Source organism: Rhineura floridana, chromosome 14, assembly GCF_030035675.1.
Source record: "Rhineura floridana isolate rRhiFlo1 chromosome 14, rRhiFlo1.hap2, whole genome shotgun sequence".
NCBI lineage: Eukaryota > Metazoa > Chordata > Lepidosauria > Squamata > Rhineuridae > Rhineura > Rhineura floridana.
In genome coordinates this window covers 11972623-11994121 of record NC_084493.1, presented here as the reverse complement: position 1 = coordinate 11994121, position 21499 = coordinate 11972623, and the positions used below count along the sequence as shown (strand labels likewise).

Genomic DNA, 21499 nt, shown 5'->3' with positions numbered 1-21499 from the left:
TGAGATCCTCAGGAGAGGCCCTTCTCTCAGTCCCAACACCTTCGCAAGCTCGATTGGTGGGGACGCGAGATAGGACCTTCTCGGTGGCTTCCCCCAGGTTCTGGAACTCTCTTCCTAGGGAAGCACGAATGGCCCCTTCCTTACTATCCTTCTGTCAGCAGGCAGACTTTTTTATTCCGACAGGCTTTTTTGGACTAGAAGATGTTAAAGGTAGGGCCTCATAAGGTCTGTTGTATTGTTCTATTATTATTTTTATTATTTATTATTTATTAAACTTATATATCACCCGACTAGCAATAGCTCTCTGGGCGGTTAACATAAAATACAATAAAATTACAGAATCTAATACAACAAGCATATAAAAACTACACAATCTAAAATCAAATTACAAACATTTAACTACAATTAAAATGCCTCAGAGAAGAGAAAGGTTTTAACTTGGCGTCGAAAAGATGATAGTGTCGGCGCCAAGTGCACCTCCTCGGGGAGACTGTTCCACAATTCGGGGGCCGCCACTGAGAAGGCCCTAGATCTCGTCACCACCCTCCGGGCCTCCCTATGCTTCGGGACCCGGAGGAGGGCCTTCGTAGTAGACCGTAGTGTACGAGCCGGTTCGTATCGGGAGAGGCTTTCCGACAGATATCGTGGTCCCGCGCCGTATAAGGCTTTATAGGTTAACACCAACACTTTGAATCTGGCCCGGAAGCGTATTGGAAGCCAGTGCAGGCGAGCCAGCACAGGCGTTATATGCTCAGACCGCTTAGTTCTTGTTAGCAGTTTGGCCGCCGCATTTTGCACTAGCTGTAGCTTCCGAACCGTCTTCAAAGGTAGCCCTACGTAAAGCGTGTTGCAGTAGTCCAAACGCGAGGTTACCAGAGCATGTACTACTGATGTAAGGTCCTCCTTACTCAGATAGGGACGTAGCTGGGCTACCAACCGAAGTTGGTAGAACGCATTCCGTGCCACCGAGGCTACATGAGCCTCAAGTGAGAGGGAAGAGTCTAGAACGACTCCCAGACTACGAACCTGTTCCTTTAGGGGGAGTGTAACCCCGTCCAGGACAGGGTATATATCCACCATCTGATCGGAGAAACCATCCACCAACAGCATCTCAGTCTTATCAGGATTGAGTCTCAGCTTGTTAGTTCTCATCCAGTCCATTGTCGCGGCCAGGCAACGGTTCAGCACATCGACCGCCTCACCTGAAGAAGATGAAAAGGAGAAGTAGAGCTGCGTGTCATCAGCGTACTGATGACAGCGCACTCCAAAACTCCTGATGACCGCACCCAACGGCTTCATATAGATGTTAAAGAGCATGGGAGACAGAACCAAACCCTGCGGGACCCCACATTGGAGACCCTACGGTGTCGAGCAATGTTCCCCAAGCACTATCTTCTGGAGACGGCCTGCCAAGTAGGAGCGGAACCACTGCCAGGCAGTGCCTCCAACTCCCAACTCCGCAAGCCTCTCCAGAAGGATACCATGGTCGATGGTATCAAAAGCCGCTGAGAGATCAAGGAGAATCAACAGAGTTACACTCCCTCTGTCTCTCTCCCGACATAGGTCATCAAACAGGGCGACCAAGGCTGTCTCAGTGCCAAAACCAGGCCTGAAGCCTATTCTTAATGTTTTAAATTGTCTTAGTATCTTAAGTGTATGTTTCATGGTTTTAATGTTATGAATAGTTTAATTCTATTTTAATTGTATATTTTTGTATGTTTTTTTTACCTATGTGTAGTTTTTATTTGTAAGCCGCCCTGAGTTCCAGTTTTGGAAAAAGGGCAGGGTAAAAATAAAAATTCATATTAGCAGTATTGAATTGATTGTAAAATAATTCTCCTAATGGATACACTGAATACTGTTTTGTCGATATTCCTGTGTAAGAGTTCACAGGATTGCATGTCTTGGTATGCCCATTTCCCCCTCTTTCCCAGTCTGAATTTGCTTTGTTTTGTGTATCTTGCAAAAAAACAAACCCCTTTCATTCACCTAAATTTCAGATTATTAAGCAGCATGGATGCTCTTTTTTTAAAAACAAGTAAGTTATGCACGCTGAACTGTAAAATGTTCTGTTTGACACTTAAGCTGGAACAGATTGAAAAAGTGCTGTGTGTTTGCCAGAAAACTGAATAGGAAAGTTTTCTGCTCCCCTAAGTAAGTGGAGGTCTGATTTAGCATGTATATTTGACTTGCATTCACTAAGCAGTGTCTGCATTTCCCCCAATAACCAAAAGTAGTTGCAATGAAATATGAGACGGTCAAAAAAATAATGCCATAGACTTAGTGTGTTTTAAATATTCATATTAAAACATTACTTGGAAATTTATATTTAAAGATATTCCAATGAAAATGTTAAGATATGACAATTCATTAGCTTACATTCCCCTTAAACTGTTTAGATTTACTAGCAAAGTCTTACACATTTTTACTCAGAATTAAGCCCCTTGGAGTTCCATAGAGCCAACTCTCTAGTAAGTCTAGTACTGCAGCCTAAGGGACAAAAAGGAAGATGCTGAAAATTATTAACTTACTAATTTTAGCATGCCTGCAGTGCTGCTTACTTAAATATGTGCTTCCTATGATAGGCTCCTGAAGAAAAGTTTGCTTTGGACTTGACTAGTATTGTGCTGGTTCCATTTGTCCAATATAACTTTTATTATGTTCATATATTATGTTAATGCATATAGTCCTAAAAGTGGAAAATTTACTATCCCATCACTGATCAAAAGTCTTGAGTTATCAACCTGTCCCAAAGTAAGACATAACTTTGCGTAAGATTGCTCCTGCTATCTACTAGTCAACTAGCATATTCTCCATTACTTAAGATTGCATTGAGTTGAGTTCTCTAATTGTAGCCACAGCCACGTCTGTGTTTACGAAAGTACTCTTAAAATAGGCAAAGTGTAAGTTCTTATGTGCTTGTTGGCTAAAGATTCTCAATTTAAAAACATACTTTTTTTTCCAAATTGTGTGAAGATAAAAGGTTGCTGTTATAACCAGGCTGCATCCTTTTCCAGCTGTATTTCCAACTTTATTTTGTATTTGAAACGTAATTTGTATGCATCTGCCTTGTGTTAATTACACAAGGTGTTTTCAACCATGTGCACTGTGCTGCTAGAGGGACAGCATGGGTTCTGTTTTAATGGGTAATAATGAATGTCCGCTACAAGTTTTTTGTATATTGTAGTCTAAAGATTAAACACAGTGCTGTTACTATACGACAAAGTTTACCAGTCTGTTCCTGCTAGTGCCATCTTCTGTCTCTGCAGCTGCTAAAGAATACAGTAGCTTTTATATTGAAAACAAAGGTGCCTTTCTGTAAAATGTCTTGGGAGAATTGTAATTGTCAGAGGGAGACATATGTAATGAGCTATTCCATACATTCTGTAAAATCTGAATGAAAGTCATGTAAGTCTTAAAATCTTGTGCTTTGAAAGCAAATATCTTAACACAAACAATAGAATATGTAAGTACTAATTGTTATATAGTGTCATCAGTGTGCATGTTGGTTTAAGGTCCCTGTGTAATCTATACTCTGATAGAAAGGAAAACAGTGAATAATAAAAAAAAGATCACTCTGAAATCAAAAGCCATACTTCATTCAAACTAAACCTGAAAAAGAAACACACATTGCACATAGCAATAGACTATGGATTACTATAATCATTATTGTTATTTATTAGATTTATGTAGTAGTTAGTCAGTTAAAGAATCCCTGTGTGGCTTACAACAAAATATAAAAAACATAGTGTGCAATAATTAATAAGCAGTGAACAGGAAAAGATAGCAAAAAAACCTTTGCATTGAGACATTAAACAATTACATCCCAGATTTAAAACAGTTTAAAAGCTTGAGTGAATAAACGGGTCTTCAGTTGACACTGAAAATATCATAAAGACGGCTCTATATGAACCTCTCTGGAGAGGCTGTTCATAGCTGAGGTGCTGCTACTGAAAAGTGCCTCTCCTTGCTATTCACCTGCCTCACTTCACCTGTTGAGGGCGACCTAGAGGATGGCCTCTAAGAGAATCTTAAGGTTCAGGTAGGCATATGTAGGATGAGGCAATATTTCAGATAAACTGCTCCTAAGCCACTTTACACTTTAAATTGGCCCTGGTTTATAAAGAGGAAAGAGTCTCAGTAAGCTTTGGGCTTAAATGCTCTTCCTCTCCTTTGGTGTGGCTGTGAGCAGTGAAGCTTTCTGTTCTATTTTAGATTAACCACAAGCTGTCTTGACATCCAAATCCAGGCAAACTGGTTACTCCTAACGATGGTTTGTTGAAACAAGCAGCTTCAAACCATGGGTTATGTAGCTGGTTTATTTCAACTATTGAAGTCTGGATGTCATGACAAACTGCACTTAATCCGTAACAGAAGCTTCCCAACACCTCCTTGCAACCATGCCCAAGGAGGAGAGAGGACCTTGCTTGTAGAAGATGTTATTGTTGCATCCGGAAAGAGCCTTTTACACCTGCAGGGTTGTTGTTTTTTGTAATGTTGAAACATTATTTTCACCCATTTGGGGTCTTTTCGTAGTTGAAATAACGTTCCTTTGAGAGGGTAAAATGACTTTTAGTAATGTCAGGATCACAATTCCTATTGCAATAAGGGTCAAAATAGAGAAGGAACTGATCTGCAAACATCTGCATTCTGTAGAGTTTGTGTAGAGTTCCTCCAGCCTTAGGATTACTGAACTTAAATGCAAATCTTGCTTGAATAATTTTGATTAGAGACGTAACAATGTAAACTTAATGAAAATACAGCCTAGTGACTAACACATACCTAAAACACTTTCCTGGTTGTCAGTGTTTATGTTCCCTACCATGCTAAGGTGTTTTTTTTTCTCTTCAGAATGTGAAACTGTCTGCTGAAGTAGAACCATTCATTCCTCAGAAGAAGGGTCTGGATTCACAGATGATGCCTATGGCGCTACCTACTGACAGTGGAGGTGTTAATGGCATGGAACCAGCTCCTATTCCCAGCTACCTGATTACTTGCTACCCATTTGTTCAGGAAAACCAGCCCAATAGGTAATGAAATATAACCCATGAATCTGCCTCTCTGTAGAGCTTTTTAATGTTCCCTAAAATACTGGGAAGCTTTTGCACTAAACCTAGTGAGGCTTCAATAGAAGAGTTTGAAGAGTGGAAAGTAGTCGCATCAATAGTGAGGAAGTTAGAGCCGATGGAATTTATAGAGTTTGGACTTGCAAATTCAAGTTGCCTCGACGATAAAGGCAATATAGGGGCAGCAGGTTTCTTTGGTTCCTTTGGCAAAGAAGACTTAGGAGGATTTTTAGATAAAGTTTGATTTATATTTGACAATTGCTTTTTACTTATTGTAGAGATTTTATTACACGAGGAGACATTTCCTGACCTCCGAGAAGAATTCTTCTTTTCTATAATCGAGGAGTTGTTTGAAGAGACATTCCTAATAAACAGGGGGAGAGGCTTCGCTATATTTGTAAAGTATCTCTGAACCGAAATTCCATAATTGTCTAGGAAGGCTCTTTTGGCAAACAGTCGGGCCGCCATAACCAAAGAATTGAGAGTGAGAATAACTGATGAATTTGGAGATGAATTGTATAAAAACTTCACGTTTGTAATGTCATCTGGCCGGATGATCCTTATCCCCAATGACAGAAGAAAGTTGCAGATTTTTTCTTTCCAAATATCGGGGCTCACTTTAGTTCTAGACCAAGGAAGGTTCAGTAGTGCCAGTTTATCAGAGTTATATTTTAAATTCCAAGAAACTGATTCTGTATTGGACCGAGAAACATTCCCAGAGCTCTGACTCAAAGTCTTCCGAAGAACACTCTTCTGGGTCTGATTGTTTAAGGTAGTTCCAGATAAATTTCCAGAAGAGCAGGCTGGAGGTGCCTCTTTTTGTAAATCCTGAGCAGCTTCCATGTCTGTAGGAGATGACACTTTTGCTTTAGGTCCACACTGTTTTGGTAGCAACTGCTGTAGTTGTTCCTCCTTGTCTAGTATTTTAAAGAGCCTCTGAAAATTCATCTTACTCTTTCTTCTAGAAATTCCTTTAATGGTATTTTTGGGTTTCTTTCTTTTGCAAATCGGTTTAAGATTTTTTCCTTTTGGTCCCTTTTGATGTTGTTCCCCTTTATGTGGGGGCCTAAGGTTTTTTACTAACAAACTTAATGAAGATTGCTCTTCCAACAGAAGCATTAATAATGTATTTACCTCAGTAATGTAGTTTTTAATATTCTCAATCTCTTTAGTTGCAATGTCCATTTTGAGTTTCAGGCATTGCTGCCCCGTTAACAGTAGTTTGTGACCTAGGTCCTCCGTTGCTGCTGAATCTGCAGCTCTTAAAAAAAATTTTGACAGTGAGTCTGTTCGCGAGATATTTAAAGCAGAACCTTGGCATTCTATAGGAAATTTTAAATTGTTGTCTGAGCTTGATGGAAGACTCTCTATTCTACTTTGGTGAGAGGATAGCAAGCTCTCACTATCTGAAATGGAGTGATTTTTTAATTCACTGGGATTATTGGGATCAGTCGAAAGTTGCGATAGATTTGCCTCTGATTCCAGTTGCTGACCACCATTTGGGACTGTTTGTAGGGATGGGGTATAGAGGAAGACCGGAATTTGTTCATCATCCCAATTGTCAACAGCATCCCCAGCTCTGAAATCCTCGCTTAAATTGGAGCAAGACAAATTTGTTTGCGGTGTGTCAGAATTGTTGGAAACTCTGATGTTATTTTTAAGCTTTGAGAGGTTTTTTATTGGAAAAAATTGTGTAATTTTTGATTGGAGTCCTTTACTAGAACCCCCGGAAAGTTCTTCCATTTTGTTAACTATATCATAGCACTTATTCCTTGTTTGCACCATCTTGTAGAATATTAAGAGGTTTATTGACTATACAGCCCTAGATTGTAGATGTTATGTTTAGGTTAAAATGAGCCACTAATTGTATCCTGGAGTTTGACTTTTTATGTAACAGTCCTTATCTTGAAGTGAGGCACTCTAGTTTCATCCGATTATGTTTTACTTTTGGACAAATGTAGGAGAAAAAGAAAAAAGGAGTCTCAAAAAACTTGGAAGCATCGATGGAGTGGTTACGGTTCCCAAGATTTAGCTGACCAAGGGTTAACAGTCCAGAACACAGCTAATCTTAAAAAGACAGCTCACCGCTCAAAGCTAGTAGCACTTAAATGTTTCCTTGTAATATGAGGAAAACTGCACAAAACAATCAAACTTAATATACACAGAGGCTTTTACGTTTGTGAAAAGAATTTGCTTGTAGAAAGCTCAGACGGGGATTTCTCAGCCAGAGAAGATTACAAAACAGATGTGCGTAGGTAGAGCACTCAAAACACGACTCTTCAACAGGCACTCTGCCAGAGTCTAATTTGCTTTTAAATTTATCACAAGTGAGACAGGAGTTTGGAATTCATTATAGTTGATAAAGTTCGTGGTGCTAGAAGCCCTTAAAAAGCAAATTTATGAACTTGGAAACGGAGCTCGTAAAACAGTACCTTCCCCCGGCCGCCATCTTTTTTCCTCCCAAATGGATGTGGTTTCCCCCAGTCTTTCTTTACCCCCCAACATATGCCGGGTACTCATTTTACCGACCACGGATGGATAGAAGGCTGAGTGGACCTCGACCCTTTTTACTGGAGATTCGACTTCCTCCTGTTGGAATCGAACTCCGGCCGTGAGCAGAGCTTCGGCTGCGTTACCACCGCTTACCACTCTGCTTTCTCCTTTGCATAGCAGCTGAGAATAGATGAAAGGCAGAAAACTATTCTAATTTGCACTGAGAACAGGGCTGTGATGAGATCTCTTTAACATCATATATTTCAGGTCTCCTTTTGATGTTTAAGGCTGCAACCGTAACTCCATTTATCTGGGAGTAAGCCCCATTGAATTTAATAGGACTTAATTCTGAGTAGACATGTTGAGGATTGTGCTGTAAATTTTATCTATAAAATCTGTAAATTTACCTATAGGTTTGCCATGCTGTTATAACATTTGATCTCTAAAAATAATGTAATACTTATGATGTTTGTGTAGTAGTGTTTGGCACAATTAGTTCTGCATTCTTAGAGATGTGGAGCCATATGAACACAAGGAAAAATGTATATGGGATGGACAGCACTTAGCATTTGCAAAATGTTTTGATTTGAAAGGAAATAAGTGGTGCTGGCAAACTGTTCAGAAATGTTTCTTTTTCTTTTTCAGGCAACTTCCACTGTATAATAATGACATCAGATGGCAGCAGCCTAGCCCAAACTCTGCTGGACCATACCTTGCTTATCCCATTATCTCTGCCCAACCACCTGTTTCTGCTGAATATACATATTACCAATTGATGCCAGCACCATGTGCTCAAGTCATGGGTTTCTATCATCCGTTCCCAGCACCTTACTCTGCTCCCTTTCAGACAAGTGCCATAAATACAGTTGCAACAGAACGCACAGATTGTCCAACCCAGCCAAATCAAGTCTTTCCGTTATGTAGCCAGCGGACTAGAAGCTCCAATAGGGGACCAGTTGCGCAAAAAGTAAGCCCATTGAGCACTTGACAGGCAGCAGTAATCAAATGATAAATGGTTAGCTGAACACTAATGGCTGTTTGGAACATGAAAATAGTTTTTAAAAAAGAAAAAATAGAAGAATCCAGAAAATATTTTTGTACAAAGAAACAACCTTTTGCATTCTATGTGCCTTAATTGGGCAACATAAAGGACAACCTCTTATTAGTGCCCTTCAATGCAGCGTGTTTATGCAGTTGGCATGTATGGAGGTATATCGGGGCTCTGTTCCAGGTCAGGCATGAGTGGGTGGTCTGGTCAGGCTCTGGCCGAGAGCCCCTGGAGCCCAGAAGGGCCCCTTCTTAGACTGGGAAGGTAGAGCTCCTGACTGTCACAGATTGCAGAAAGGAAGCTCCCAGGTAACACGCCCCCAGTACAGGAGATGCGGGCTTAAATAACCCACCCACCCACCTACCTTCTGTGTTGCTGTGTCAGCGCACAGCACACACATGCCTATCATCACCCAAGATGACACCAGAGGTGTCCCTAAGGGGTTGGCAGAGGTTGTAACATTCACTGTTGTATAAAAAAGTGGTGTGATGTCTGCCTAATTCAGTTGTGGTGTTTTTGAAGTGTTGTGGTAAGCTTGTGGTGTTCACCTTGATGCATTTCATAAACCTTCATCCTGGTTTCCACTTTTATGCCACATCATGCAAATATGAATAGGTGGCATACTTACAAGCATGTTTTTGATATTTTAATGTTAAGATACATATTAAATGACACTCTTGGAAAAACAGACAGCCATACAAACACGACATTAGAAATAGCATTATGTAAAAACTACCACCATAAAATTAAAATGCTGTTTTCCCATCACATAACTGGCATATTCCAAAAGGAAATTAATGTCTGCTGTAGTAATAGTGTCTTAGTGTTGCCTAACTTCTGCTTAAGAGCTATTAAAAGCAGTTAATTTACCTGTTTGTGTTGCCCTTAATACCTTCTTCCATTCCAGGATTGATGGATGATTTCCAATTCTTAATGTTCATATTTTGACAACTGCCAAAAGGTTCTCTGTGTGTGTGTGTGTGTGTGTTTATATATATAAATCATAGCTTGTTAGTCATTGGTATTGATAGATGAAGCCTGCTCAGTAGAATATGAAGAATCTTTAAACAATGTATTGTATTTGATGCTCAGCATTTGTTAATTGTTTCTTACAGAATGTATGTTGAAGAAGAAAGTACTGATCTAAAGTTAGCTCTTCGCAGATAATACTCAATCTTCTGTTGCAAAAATAGTCATTTCCTTTGAATGGTACTTTGTGGGGTTCTGTAAAATTGTCTTTCTTAAACAAGGGTCACTAACTTACTGCCTAATCTGTTTTCTTGGCTAAACCATTTAAACAGCAGCAACCTCCACAGATCCACATAAAAAGCAAAAGACCCCCAGTGAAAAGTGTTGCTACTCAGAAAGAGACCAGTGCATCAGGCCCTGAGAGCAGACCTAAAATTGTACTGCTGGTGGATGCTTGTCAACAAACAGGTACAATAATATTTTGTGTGAATGTGTGTCTGCCAGTTAGTGTTGTAACCTATCCCAGGTTTAAATGAAATTGTACGTGAAATGGTCCTTATGTAACTTAAAATATTATTTTTTTCATGTTGGAATATTTGTAATGGAAATATTGGGTGACACTCCCATTCTGTAGAGTATGGACTAGAAGAAAAGCCTCATTAATGTATCTTGGCCCTTGTGCGAGTTTTCATTGGCTGTTAGGCAGCATTCTGATAATGATGCTCCTTTCTTAATATGTATATTACTATCTTTTTAGCCAAACGTCTTTGTTAAATTCTTTTTTGGGAACATCTTCAGTTTTATAATCATGACTGACAGTATATTACTACTTTCAGTCTAGTAACCTAAGTTCTGATTCCAGGACCATAAAATTAGATTTCCCCATGCTATTGGTGACCACATGCACCAAAACCTCTGACTCCTACCCAGCCCTGTCTACCTATCTAGACAGTGCGTGACATATGCAATCTTTGTACCAGACAGACAAGTTGCCATGCAGTCTGCACACCTGACAAACCCAGCTATCCATTTCCTAATGACTGACTCACCCAATGCCCCCTCAATGTCCCCCCAGGAGTATCTTATTCTTCCCTTTTTCCTTGGAGTGACACCCTTCTTCTCTAAGACCCTCACTTTCTGTGACTCTGGAGGAGCTGTCACCGTGGGAGTGAGATGCTGTTATGTCCCCAAAGGCCTCGTCCACAAACCCCTGTCTCTCTCTCTCTCTGCTTTTCAAGGTCAGCTACCTTAGCCTCAAGGGTACAAACTTGTTCCCTGAGGGGCAGGACCTCATTGTATCAAGCACATATCCATAAGATCTGTCAAGCAGGCAGATAATCGCACATGTGACATTTTGTGCAAAGCTCCCACACTCTTCCTGGCTTTCTACCTGTGTACCTGTTGTTAGTTGGAGAACTTCTTTATTTGGGAGCTGGGATTTTTTGTCAAAACCTGGGGGAGCAGTCTGCCCTTGCCTCCTCTCTCAGCTGCTGAACTTAACATGTTCCCTTAATGCTCCCCTCTTGTTTGTAGTCTTTACTACTGGTGAGGTCTGCACTATAATTCTTTAATTTGCAAAGAACATCCTTTGCTTGTACAACTACTTACCAGCCTTTGTCCAAAGGATTAAAGTTCAATATTATTTAGCTGAATTTTTTTTACACAGTCAAAAAAGGTTCCCGGAGTGATGTAGAAAGATTGATAATAAGCTATTTCTATTTTGATCAGTTCTTAAAGGTGAATTGCTATATGTATTCAATTACTATACAGACCAAATGGATTGTGTGTGTAACGTGGCTCAAGATAATCGTTGGAGTTATCAGTACTCTGCTGCAGATCTTTTTCATCTATTTTGGACTGGTTTCTGGAAATAATTAGAAATAGCCCAAGAAATAACAGTATATATTGTTCCTTAAGTTCCAAAAATTGTCATCCGATATGTAGAAAATACTGTTATGAAAAAAGATTACTTGTAGCAGCAAAAAAAGGTGTGTAGTGCAAAACACGAAAAATCTGTAGTTCAATTTTTGAGTGAGTTTAAAAAAACCCACATTGCTAACATTTTACCAGAGCCTGTGATGATAATAGTTTTAATTGCTTCATAAAATAGTGGAATGAGAAGTTTTGAAGATTGTATTCAACTCGATTCCTTGGTCTCACTATTATAAAATCTAGAAATCCCATTTCCTATAGTGAACTCATTCTTCAAGTGTGGGCCCCTTATGTAGCCAAAATAGCACCACAGACACACATGAGGGAGGTATCAGCAAGCTTTGGAGAATCCTAAGTTTTTCAGAAATTCCCAAATCAACTTTTAAAAAAACCCTAAGGAGGGACATACTCCCAAAATGATATTGGATCATGACTGTGTTCAGTGGCCACGGAATGGGCACGGGGAACTGGAAAGCAAGGGAGAGGAAATGGAGTATCCTGAAAAAGAGAATAGCCGGCTAGAATATGTGACAGTACCATGCAACACTGCAGCATGTTGTTCTTATTTGTTCTTGTGAATTTTTTTGAAGTCCTTATAGCAAGTTGTAATTAAGTGCCTCTTTCATTTTACCCTTTACTTGTTTTTGTGCACTCTAGAAACTCAAGTACCAAGGCAGTAATAGGAAAAGAAAATCTCTGCCATCTGCACCTGAAGTAAAAATCTCTTGCAGAGGGCAGTCCTAGAGAGCCATCTAGGGTACCTGATAATTCTGGTACTATTGTGGCAGCTCTTCCTAAATTCTTATAAGTGACTAAGTCACTTCAACAACCATTGGTTTTCAGTAATCTCACTTCCTTTGCCTTGCAGATTTTCCGTCAGAGATAGCAAGCAAGTCACTGTCTGAGAGTGTGGGCACAATGCACTGGAAACAAAAAAGCAGGCGGCGACGAACCTCCCACCCTGCAGAATCCTCCAGTGAGCAAGGGGCTAGCGAAGCAGACATTGATAGTGACAGTGGTTATTGCAGTCCTAAACACAGCAACCAGGCTGAAGGTGTTACTTCAAGGAGCGCAGAATCTGCTGCATCAAATGTAGGTAAACTAAAATGTTAAAAGGGTTGAAGATGGCACAAAATAAGCAAAATCTAAACACCTTTATTTATTTTTTAATTTTCAGATCATGGAACCATCAGTAAATCCAGGTAAAGCTCCTATATATATATATTGATTAGGAAAATCTGAAGCACGAAAGCTTTGCTATTTTTGCCACTACTATCTTCCTAAAAGCATCAATAAAGCTGTTATGAGCTTCCATCTGTTTGTGTAGCAGATGCAATTAGTTGCCTCCCCAAGTTGTTGTAATAAGATCTGACCGGGATATAGTCGGAGTTCAAGTGTGACATGAACCTATACTCATGCTTTAACTGATAACTTCCCTAACCATTTTCACCCTTACCAATATGATCTTTACACTTTAAAAAATGGTCGTCCTTTTGATGCAGCACCAGTGACCAAAAATCTGCCTACTTCTAAACCACCTGTTTTCTTTTCCTCCTGTTTGACAAATACTTCAGGCTTGAACTGATTGTAAGTTTCAACAAGACTGCATATAAGGCTTTGTTCCTAATTGTACCTTTCTTCTGTTAATACAACACAAGTAACATACAGTGGAGGAACAAATGCATGCTTGATAAAAAAGAAAACATGTTGTACTTGGTAGAAAGCAAACATGGGACTAGTAGCTATAAAAAGACACTGCCACTCAAGAGTAACTCTGATATGAACTATTAGAACTGCTGAAAACCACAGTTAACTAATTTCACCTTGTATATATACTGAGCTAGATTTTGCACCTAGCTTTCTTTTTACGTATGTAGCTTTCTGTATTTCTGGTGAGCTGATAATTGTTTACACTTAGTTTTTCTTTAATACATGAAGTATTTCCTTAAATGTCAGTGGTGCTTCTTTCAGCTGGCATCAGCTGGGCAAGTGTCAGTTCCCAAGCAACTCAGAAAAAGCCTTGGATAGAGAGAACGCCAGCTTTTTCAAGAGGTGGAAGGCAACCTGAACAGTGTAGTAATTCACAGGTAATCTTTCATTATGAAAACTCTGTCTTGTAAGTTAAGCAGGCCCATGCAAGTGTATTTAAAAGATAAAAGCTAGAAAACAGATAAAGCTGACAGACTTCTTCCATTTATTGAATCAGGTCTATAGCTAGACTTTGGGGGCACCATTAAAGGACATATGAGATTTATAACTGTTTAATCAATACTACTACTTAATTTTCATGCTGGAGGTACCATTAGCAAAAAAGTCCAAATCTGTTGGGCCATAGTTATGTTGATTACTTTCAAGTTCTTTAGGTTTTAAGTGCTTTTTGTGCTGAATGCTCTACCTATGCATTTAGGATAAATATATTCTCTGTCTTTGAAGAGTAGTTAATGGTGCGAGGTGACTGTGGTAAAGCAAAAGTCTGTAAGTAGGAAATCTCCAGAAGGGTGATAGAACTTAATAACTAAGGTAATTTAAGAATCCAAGACATGTCTTCCTCAGTCAGGCCAAGGTCCATCTGCAGCCTGATCCTATGCATTCTGTTTGTTGTGATGGCCAATGGACATATTGGGTTGTATTCAACTAAGTCCTACTTAGAATAAATCCACTGAACCTAAGTTATGTCTGTTAACTTCAGTGGGTCTACTCTGAGTAGGACTAGCATTGAATAATACCTATTGTCCCCTTCCCTTCTAATCTTTCAATTGAGTACATTTTTTCTTAGAATTGGCCCTTAAATGTCCTTGTACTGTGAAGTCCTATTAGCTATCCTGCAAGATTTTCTTCCCTATCAATATAGTGAGTGCTCTGCAGTAAATCTAAAGTTGCAGGGTTTAATCAGTATTTCAGGTGTATGTGTATATGTATGTGGGTGTGTTCAAATAATGAATGCATAGGGTAAAAAGAAAGTAGAAGCATTAGGCAAAACTGAGTTTGTCGTTCATTACTTCTCTGAGAGGGACCTTTGTGATCCTATGTTTTAAAAGCAAATAAATTATGTGCCAGGGAATGCAGAAACGCAATCTGTATAATTATGGAAATGTCTGCAGTTTTAGTTTTTGGAGAGGGAAGGACACTGAAGGCTCACTCTCAATCACTGAATCTTATTTAGCCCACCCCTCTTGCTTCTGAAGCTTCAAGAAGCATTGTTTCTATACTTGTCTATACATTTTTTATAAATGAGGGGAGGCCCCCTACATTTTACATATAATTTAAAAATCCCAGCTTGATTGTATCTATGATATAGCAAACTTTAGGCAGCTGTGTGAATCAGTGTTACAAAGCATCGTTATAACATCCAGTCCATGTTTGCTTAAGCACAGTTTGGGCTCATTGTCTTCTCCAGTTCTGGGTTGCCCTTTCGTCATGTAGCTCTCTAATTGTTGCCATAAAAGTTCTCTGTGATGTGCCTTCCACTCTTTATTATACTGCTTGTCTCATTTCAGTAACTGCATAATAGAAGTTAGAACCTCACAAGATAGAAAGATGTAGCTACCTGTTAGTATATGTATCATGCATTTTGAATTCATCCTACAGAAGTGCTTTCATGATAAAGCTGTAAAAAGTACCAGTCTATAGTAGGTTGTGTGGTTTTTTTTCTTTCATGCATGTGTAGCCTGCCTTTAGATGTAGAGGACATAGTACATCTTCAGAGAGAAGACAGAACTTGCAGAAGAAACACGACAAGCCTGCAACCACAAGCCAGTCAAACAGAACAGAGCAGAGTCCTGAGCCCCTCTATTTTGAGGTAGCCTTTTCATTAATTTGTTTATAGCAATTGTCATTACACAAAGCTTCACTGAAATTTTTGCATGGATGATAGCAGCCTTCTTGGCTCAGTTCATACGTAACACTAAACCACCATCAGAAACAAACTGGCTCCGCTTCACTTTGTCTGCCTTCAGGAAAAGCAAACCATGAGGATTGCCTTAGCGCTACTTTGTGAAGCGATGCTCGTGGTTTGTTTGCTTGTTTGTAAACAAACCATGAGCTGAAGCTAAGGTTTGTTCTTGGCTGACCACTCATGGTTTGTTTGGAGCAACCAAACCACAGGTCCTGGTTCACATGTAATCATAAGCCAAGCTTCATTCTTTGTTTCTCCTGGAGACAGGCAGTGTGGAGCCTGTATGACTGACCAGCATGCACCAGCCTGCTGCTCGTTCAGAGTAAGCCATAATTTTATTTCTGACTGTGGATTATTGCAGTGGTGGGGAACCTCAGGCCTAGGGGCTCATTGAGTTTTTGCCTGCCTGGAATGGCCTTGAAGTCTGATAACCTTTCTTGCTTGTCTGAATGGAGAATAGAGAGGGGTTGTGAGTGTGTGTGGAAATTAGCCTTCTGTACAAAGGCAGAATTTGTTTGTTACTCCACTCATTTTTGTGTGTGGCCTCTGGAAGTTTGCCTGGAAGGGAATATGGCCCTCAACTGAAAAATGTCCCCCGTTCCTAGATTATTATGTGCGAACAAGGTTCTTGTGGCTTGCATAGTAGGCATCTTTCAAAATTCTATTGATGAATTTTCTTATGTCAGTTTGAAGTGTGTCCCGGCATCTTGCTGTCAGCATCTTCCCTACTCTGATTCTTGCATGATGAATTTCTCATTATTGGGCAACTTACTCTTTTTAAGTATTCCTGTGTGGTATTGGCTAACTTCTGCCATTGGCTTGAGTGATGCTGAGATCCCCAATAGGGATAGAGCCTTGCAAATCTCAGGTCGATAATGCATTTTACAACTTTCCGATTTTTTTTTTCAGGATGAAGATGAATTTCCAGAGTTAAATAGTGAAAATGGAAATTCAAAAGGTGGCAGTATGCAGCTGAAGCATGCTCCCAAAGTGGTAAGAGGCTCTTGAAAGCAGAAATAGAATCCTGATTTAATTAGCTATTTTTCTTCTGTAGATATTCTGATTGACTAATGATAATGTAATAGTGAATGCTGCTATTCTGTAAAGGGGAGAAAAAGCATACATGCTTTACAGGATACAGTACTCAATTTCCTAAGATGATTATCACCATCATCATTTATTGCCCACCCTTCACCAAGAGGTCCCAGGGCCTTAACAGTTATTAACAATTAACAAACTTAACAATTAAAAACATGTTAGCGTGGCTTTCATTTTAAAAGAAGCCTGTTTCTAGTACTATGGCTTGGAGAATATGCCTGAAAGTGTGTGAGTGATGCTTGCTGAAATATCAAAAGCTTGAAGTGTGGTTGAGTAAGTCTCCCAATGCCTAGAGGCAGAGCTTCAACACTTTGCATAGCTAATTATTCATGATTGGCATAATAATTGGAAAAACTAATGCAAAATAGATAACTTTGCTCTTTTTCTCGCCAGGTGTATTGGTTTTGGATCATTTGAGTGTAGAATTTAACTTTTTTATTTAGTGTGTGTATCTAGCCCAGTGGTTCCCAACCTTTATGAGCACGGGACCCCCTTTATAAACTGAAATTTTTTTGTGACCCCCTCCCCCCAGGGAAGCAGGCTGGCCGCCAGGAAGGAAGGGGGAAAGCAGCCTTTCTTTGCAGCCTTGCTTCTTTTTGCTACACAAAAAGCCCTCTCCTCTCATTCTAAGCAAGGGCGTTGCCAGTAGTGGCAGTACAAGGAGACGGGAATCAGTGATAGTAATTCCCTCTTCTTCCTGGTGGTAGCCCCACCCTCAGCCTCCTTTGGCATCTGCCATGTATTTTATAGGCAGATGCCTGCCCTTGGTGCGCCTGAAAGATGCTCTGGCGCTTCAGCAAAAGGTCTCCCCTCTTGTTTGGAGCAAGGGGGAGGTGTCATCTGCAGCAGCAGTGGAAAGCAGACAGTGTCGAGGGAGTGAAGACTTTTTAAAAAATTAATAAATAATTCATTTCTTTACTGTTCACGGCCCCCTCTGGATTACTTCGCAGGCCCCCTGGGGGTCCCAGCCCCCAGGTTGGGAACCACAGCTTTAGTATATTGTGATCAAGTTCCTGAGGGACATGCTTGGGACATATACCAGTATCAGATAAAAAGATCTACCCTTTCTGGATTAAATCACTCATGCTAATATTTTGAGTGTCTAGATTATTTATAAATTGACTCTTTTCATGTGACTTAAAAGCTATTAGTAGAAGACCAAATTTGGCAAATAAAATAATTCGTTAGGCTTACTGAGGTACCGTATATGTGCAGTGCTCTGACCATTTAGGAAGTGCTATATGAATACTAAGTATGTGCTGGTGCAATTGAGGTAGCTTGGGAAGCAAGGTCACCTGTGGCAAATTGATGATGAGCTGTGATTTCTGTTGTAACACCTTTAAAACTGTGCGCACTCTTCTTTTTCACTCTAGTTGGATGGTTTACCTGAAAATTCTCCAATCAGTATAGTGCAGACTCCAATTCCAATCACCACTTCTGTTCCCAAACGGGCAAAAAGCCAAAAGAAGAAAGCCCTGGCAGCAGCACTGGCCACAGCTCAAGAGTATTCAGAAATTAGCATGGAGCAGAGGAAACTCCAGGTCTGTTAGTTTGATGATGTAATTGAGATTGGTTGTATATTCAAATTGGATAGCCAGCTGGAAACTTATGGCAGGATATAGTCCTCAGAGCAATTGTAATCTTGTCCCAAGTTTTCATGGAGCTTCACGTAAAAGAAGCCTTTTCAAGTTGCAGGATATTCCCCAAATGTTACATCTCTTTTAGATTTTGTATGAACCGCTTTGGCTACGCCTGACTTATTTGTAAGCACAATGACCTTTGCTACTACATTGAACCAACCTTATTATGGAGCCTGACCGTCTGCAAAGAGGTTGGTTCATGTGGCAAAATATATTTTCAGCCCCCGATCCCTGCTACAGTCGGGAGAATAGAGTAAACCCTGAGATTTTGGAAGATATAATATCTGGTTTAAATTATGCCTCTGGCCACTAAAGGTGAACTGTGCTACTTTTATTCTGATTATAGGAAGCTGTTTCAAAAGCAGCTGGGAAAAAGAGTAAAACCCCTGTGCAGTTAGACTTGGGGGATATGCTGGCAGCTCTTGAAAAACAGCAGCAAGCTATGAAAGCTCGCCAGATCACAAATACAAGGCCCCTCTCCTATACAGGTAGGTACATCTTACTTGGCTAGTTTTTATAGCTACACATTTCTCAGCTGTTTTCTGTCTAAGGCAGGGATGGCTAGCCTGTGCCTCTCCAGATGTTGTTGGACTACAACTTTCATCAGACCCAGACAGGATGCACAGTGGTCATGAATAATGTAGGTTTATTTATGTGCAATAAATGTCAGTATGACCCTTTGCCATAAACAGCATCAAAGTGGCCTGCATGTATAAAACTATTAAAACTGGAAAAAATATAACACAGACACATTAAAGCCAGTACTAAAACCCATACCAAGCCAACAGCAGAGAGCAGTGCCCTGTTACAAACGGGGAATGTTGGTCAGCTGCCCCTAAATGCCTTGGTGAACAGCAATGTCTTCAACTGGTGTTGAAACCCATGCAATGTAGATACTAGTCATATTTCTGATGGGAAGTAATTCCATAGCCAGGGTGCCACCACAGAAAAAGTCCTATCTTGAGTCACTGCCCAGTGTGTTATAGTTACTGGCAGGACCTTCAGAAGGCACCTCCTGCTGATCTCAGGACCCGGGTGGATTGATATAGGCAGATGGGCATCTTCAAGTATTCCCTACCCTTGATCTAAAGTGCTAGTGCATTCATGTATTAATTCTGAGCAGAACAGTTTTTATGGTGGACCGCAAGTGTAGCCTTGCCAATACCTTAGAATCAAACTTGGTAACTGTTGCGGATCTTCTCCCTTGGGCAATATTCTCTGTAAGATGTAGAGCATGACGTTTTTGTGGGATAGACATCTCCATAGGAGATTAATGATAGCTGTTCTCTGTACTAAATATGGTGAGCGTACAGAGCCAGAATGCTTCCTAGACATGGAATGAGATTCAAAACATAGCGTACCCATTCGCAAATATTGGGGTGATGAAATTATTCTGTCAGCAGAATCTAGTTCTGTGAAGCCAGATAGATGTCTGATCACCCTTCAGTAACATGATGTAAATGAGTTGTTGAAGGCCTGTTGGCTCTGTTTTGAAACAGGAAATGTTAAAGATTTTGTGTAGTGTGCTATTAGACTGGCCTGGCCTTCTAAACTCGTGTTCTCTACACTTCTCGTGGGCAACCAAGTAATGTGAATTTACTTCTTTTACTGAAATATACACTTAACTTCTGAAAATGATTTTTGAATGGATCTGCATTTTCAGATAAGAACTTAGCATTTATCTCTCCCTTTAGCCAAAAAGGCTCCTGGAGCAGGTTACTACAATCAGATTGTAAGCCTGAGGGCAGGGACTCTCTCTGTCTACAAAAAGACATGAAACGCATGGAGGATGGAAAAAGCAAGCACCAGTTCTCATCATGCAGTCATTTAGTTCTGCCTTGGAGAGTTACCCCATCCCAGAAGAAATCCATCCCTCTTCAAGATCAGATCTAGGAGCAGTTTAGGTGCCAGTTTCTGAGCCGGGAGGGTAGGGCAACTCTTGCCACACAGTTCTTCCCCCAGACAGCTAAATTGTTGGCGCTTGGAATATCACATAAGGGGCTTGATGGAGTTACGCTCCTCCCTCACCAACATCAGCGGCTCAGCTCTTCTGCGGAATATCTGCTTGTGTCTTCCTAATTGTCTGTTGTGACTTAAGTATGCAAACGACACACTTGTGTGTTGAGAATTTATTTTCCAGATATTCAAACTCTAATGGGCTTGGGTATGTGCAGTGATGTTCTTTATTTTGCTTCGAATAGCAGACTCCCATGCCAGGTCACAAACTGCTCTTGAAAGGTCCCTTAGTTTCAAAAGCTGCTTGCTATGTGACATGAGAGGATGTGGTTCAAGATACTATTGAAATTCCCCTTCACTGTATGCAACTAGCTGGGCAGTTCTTTGGATGCTGGCCAAAGGAAGTTTCCTTTCTCTTAGCGCTTAGATTCCAGCTACCAACTGAAATAAGAGATTATCATCTTTTTAAGGCTGGCATATAGCATATTTCTATTTTCTTACCAACTAAAGTATTTCCTCAAGACAGTAGGCTGAATGGAAGACTTGTTAAAGCCATCTGGAGGTAGAATCATTCCATTGTGTAACTTTCCTTTCATTGTCATCTGTTTTTGTTTCCAGTGAGAGGAGAAACGGTTTTTGTAATGAGAGCTGACTAGCAGGGGAAAACTTGAGAATGTCAGTTTTCTTTTAGCAGTGTGGGTTTGAGTAATGGTTGTCTTGATTACATTTAGTTGGCAGTGCTGCACCTTTCCATACCAAAGAACCTGCAAACCGAAAATATTTAACGAAAGGACAGCCATCAGTGGGTTGCCTCAATCCTTTGGATTCCACTGCCCCCAAAGTAAAACGAGGAAAAGAAAGAGAACTCTCAAAACTGAAGCGTCCTACAGCACTTAAAAAGGTACGCAGCCTCCAGAGGTAGCGGTGCTTTTTAGCAATGTGGTCTGTGGAAATGGAAATCGTGCATCTTAATGAGTTGCATTCCTGGTGGCTAGAAAGCCTTCCCAGGTGGCTACATCTGATGCTAGCCATATCACATCTCTGTACCAGAGAGTATAACAATGGTAATGTCAGTCCTATTAACTGTGTGGGATGTGATGCTTTAATTTGCAGTCCCCAGCCCAAATGGCTTTTTTTGCAGCCTCCGTGTTTATGTGGGGATGCTAAGAAACTTGCCCCTTCTTTTTCTTTTTGCCATTTCCCAAACACATTGAAATTGCTGAATCAGTTAATCATGAACTGTTTTTAATTGCTTCCTAAATAATAGCATTATGAATTTAAATACTTGAGGATTGTTCCATAGCTCTCCTTGCAAGTATGTGTCCTAAAAAGAAAATAACTTTTGGGGGGGCGGGGGACACCATTAATTTCAAGTTATTTTCATATGTTGCCATTTTTAAAA

At 40.2% G+C, this 21499-nt stretch overlaps 1 protein-coding gene across 3 annotated transcripts in view; it reads left to right on the top strand.

The window, feature by feature from the left end:
- SECISBP2L (SECIS binding protein 2 like) overlaps nt 1-21499 on the top strand; it is a 42895-nt gene that overhangs the window by 9100 nt on the left and 12296 nt on the right. For 2 of the 3 annotated variants that reach the window (XM_061595180.1, XM_061595182.1), the window contains exons 2-12: nt 4852-5030; nt 8205-8526; nt 9909-10044; nt 12377-12600; nt 12686-12710; nt 13480-13595; nt 15176-15307; nt 16313-16396; nt 17875-18042; nt 18488-18629; nt 20829-20998. In XM_061595180.1, coding sequence (XP_061451164.1) covers nt 4852-5030; nt 8205-8526; nt 9909-10044; nt 12377-12600; nt 12686-12710; nt 13480-13595; nt 15176-15307; nt 16313-16396; nt 17875-18042; nt 18488-18629; nt 20829-20998 — 1698 coding nt within the window. The remainder of the gene's footprint in view (nt 1-4851; nt 5031-8204; nt 8527-9908; nt 10045-12376; nt 12601-12685; nt 12711-13479; nt 13596-15175; nt 15308-16312; nt 16397-17874; nt 18043-18487; nt 18630-20828; nt 20999-21499) is intronic. The other variant, XM_061595181.1, reaches the window with a different exon arrangement.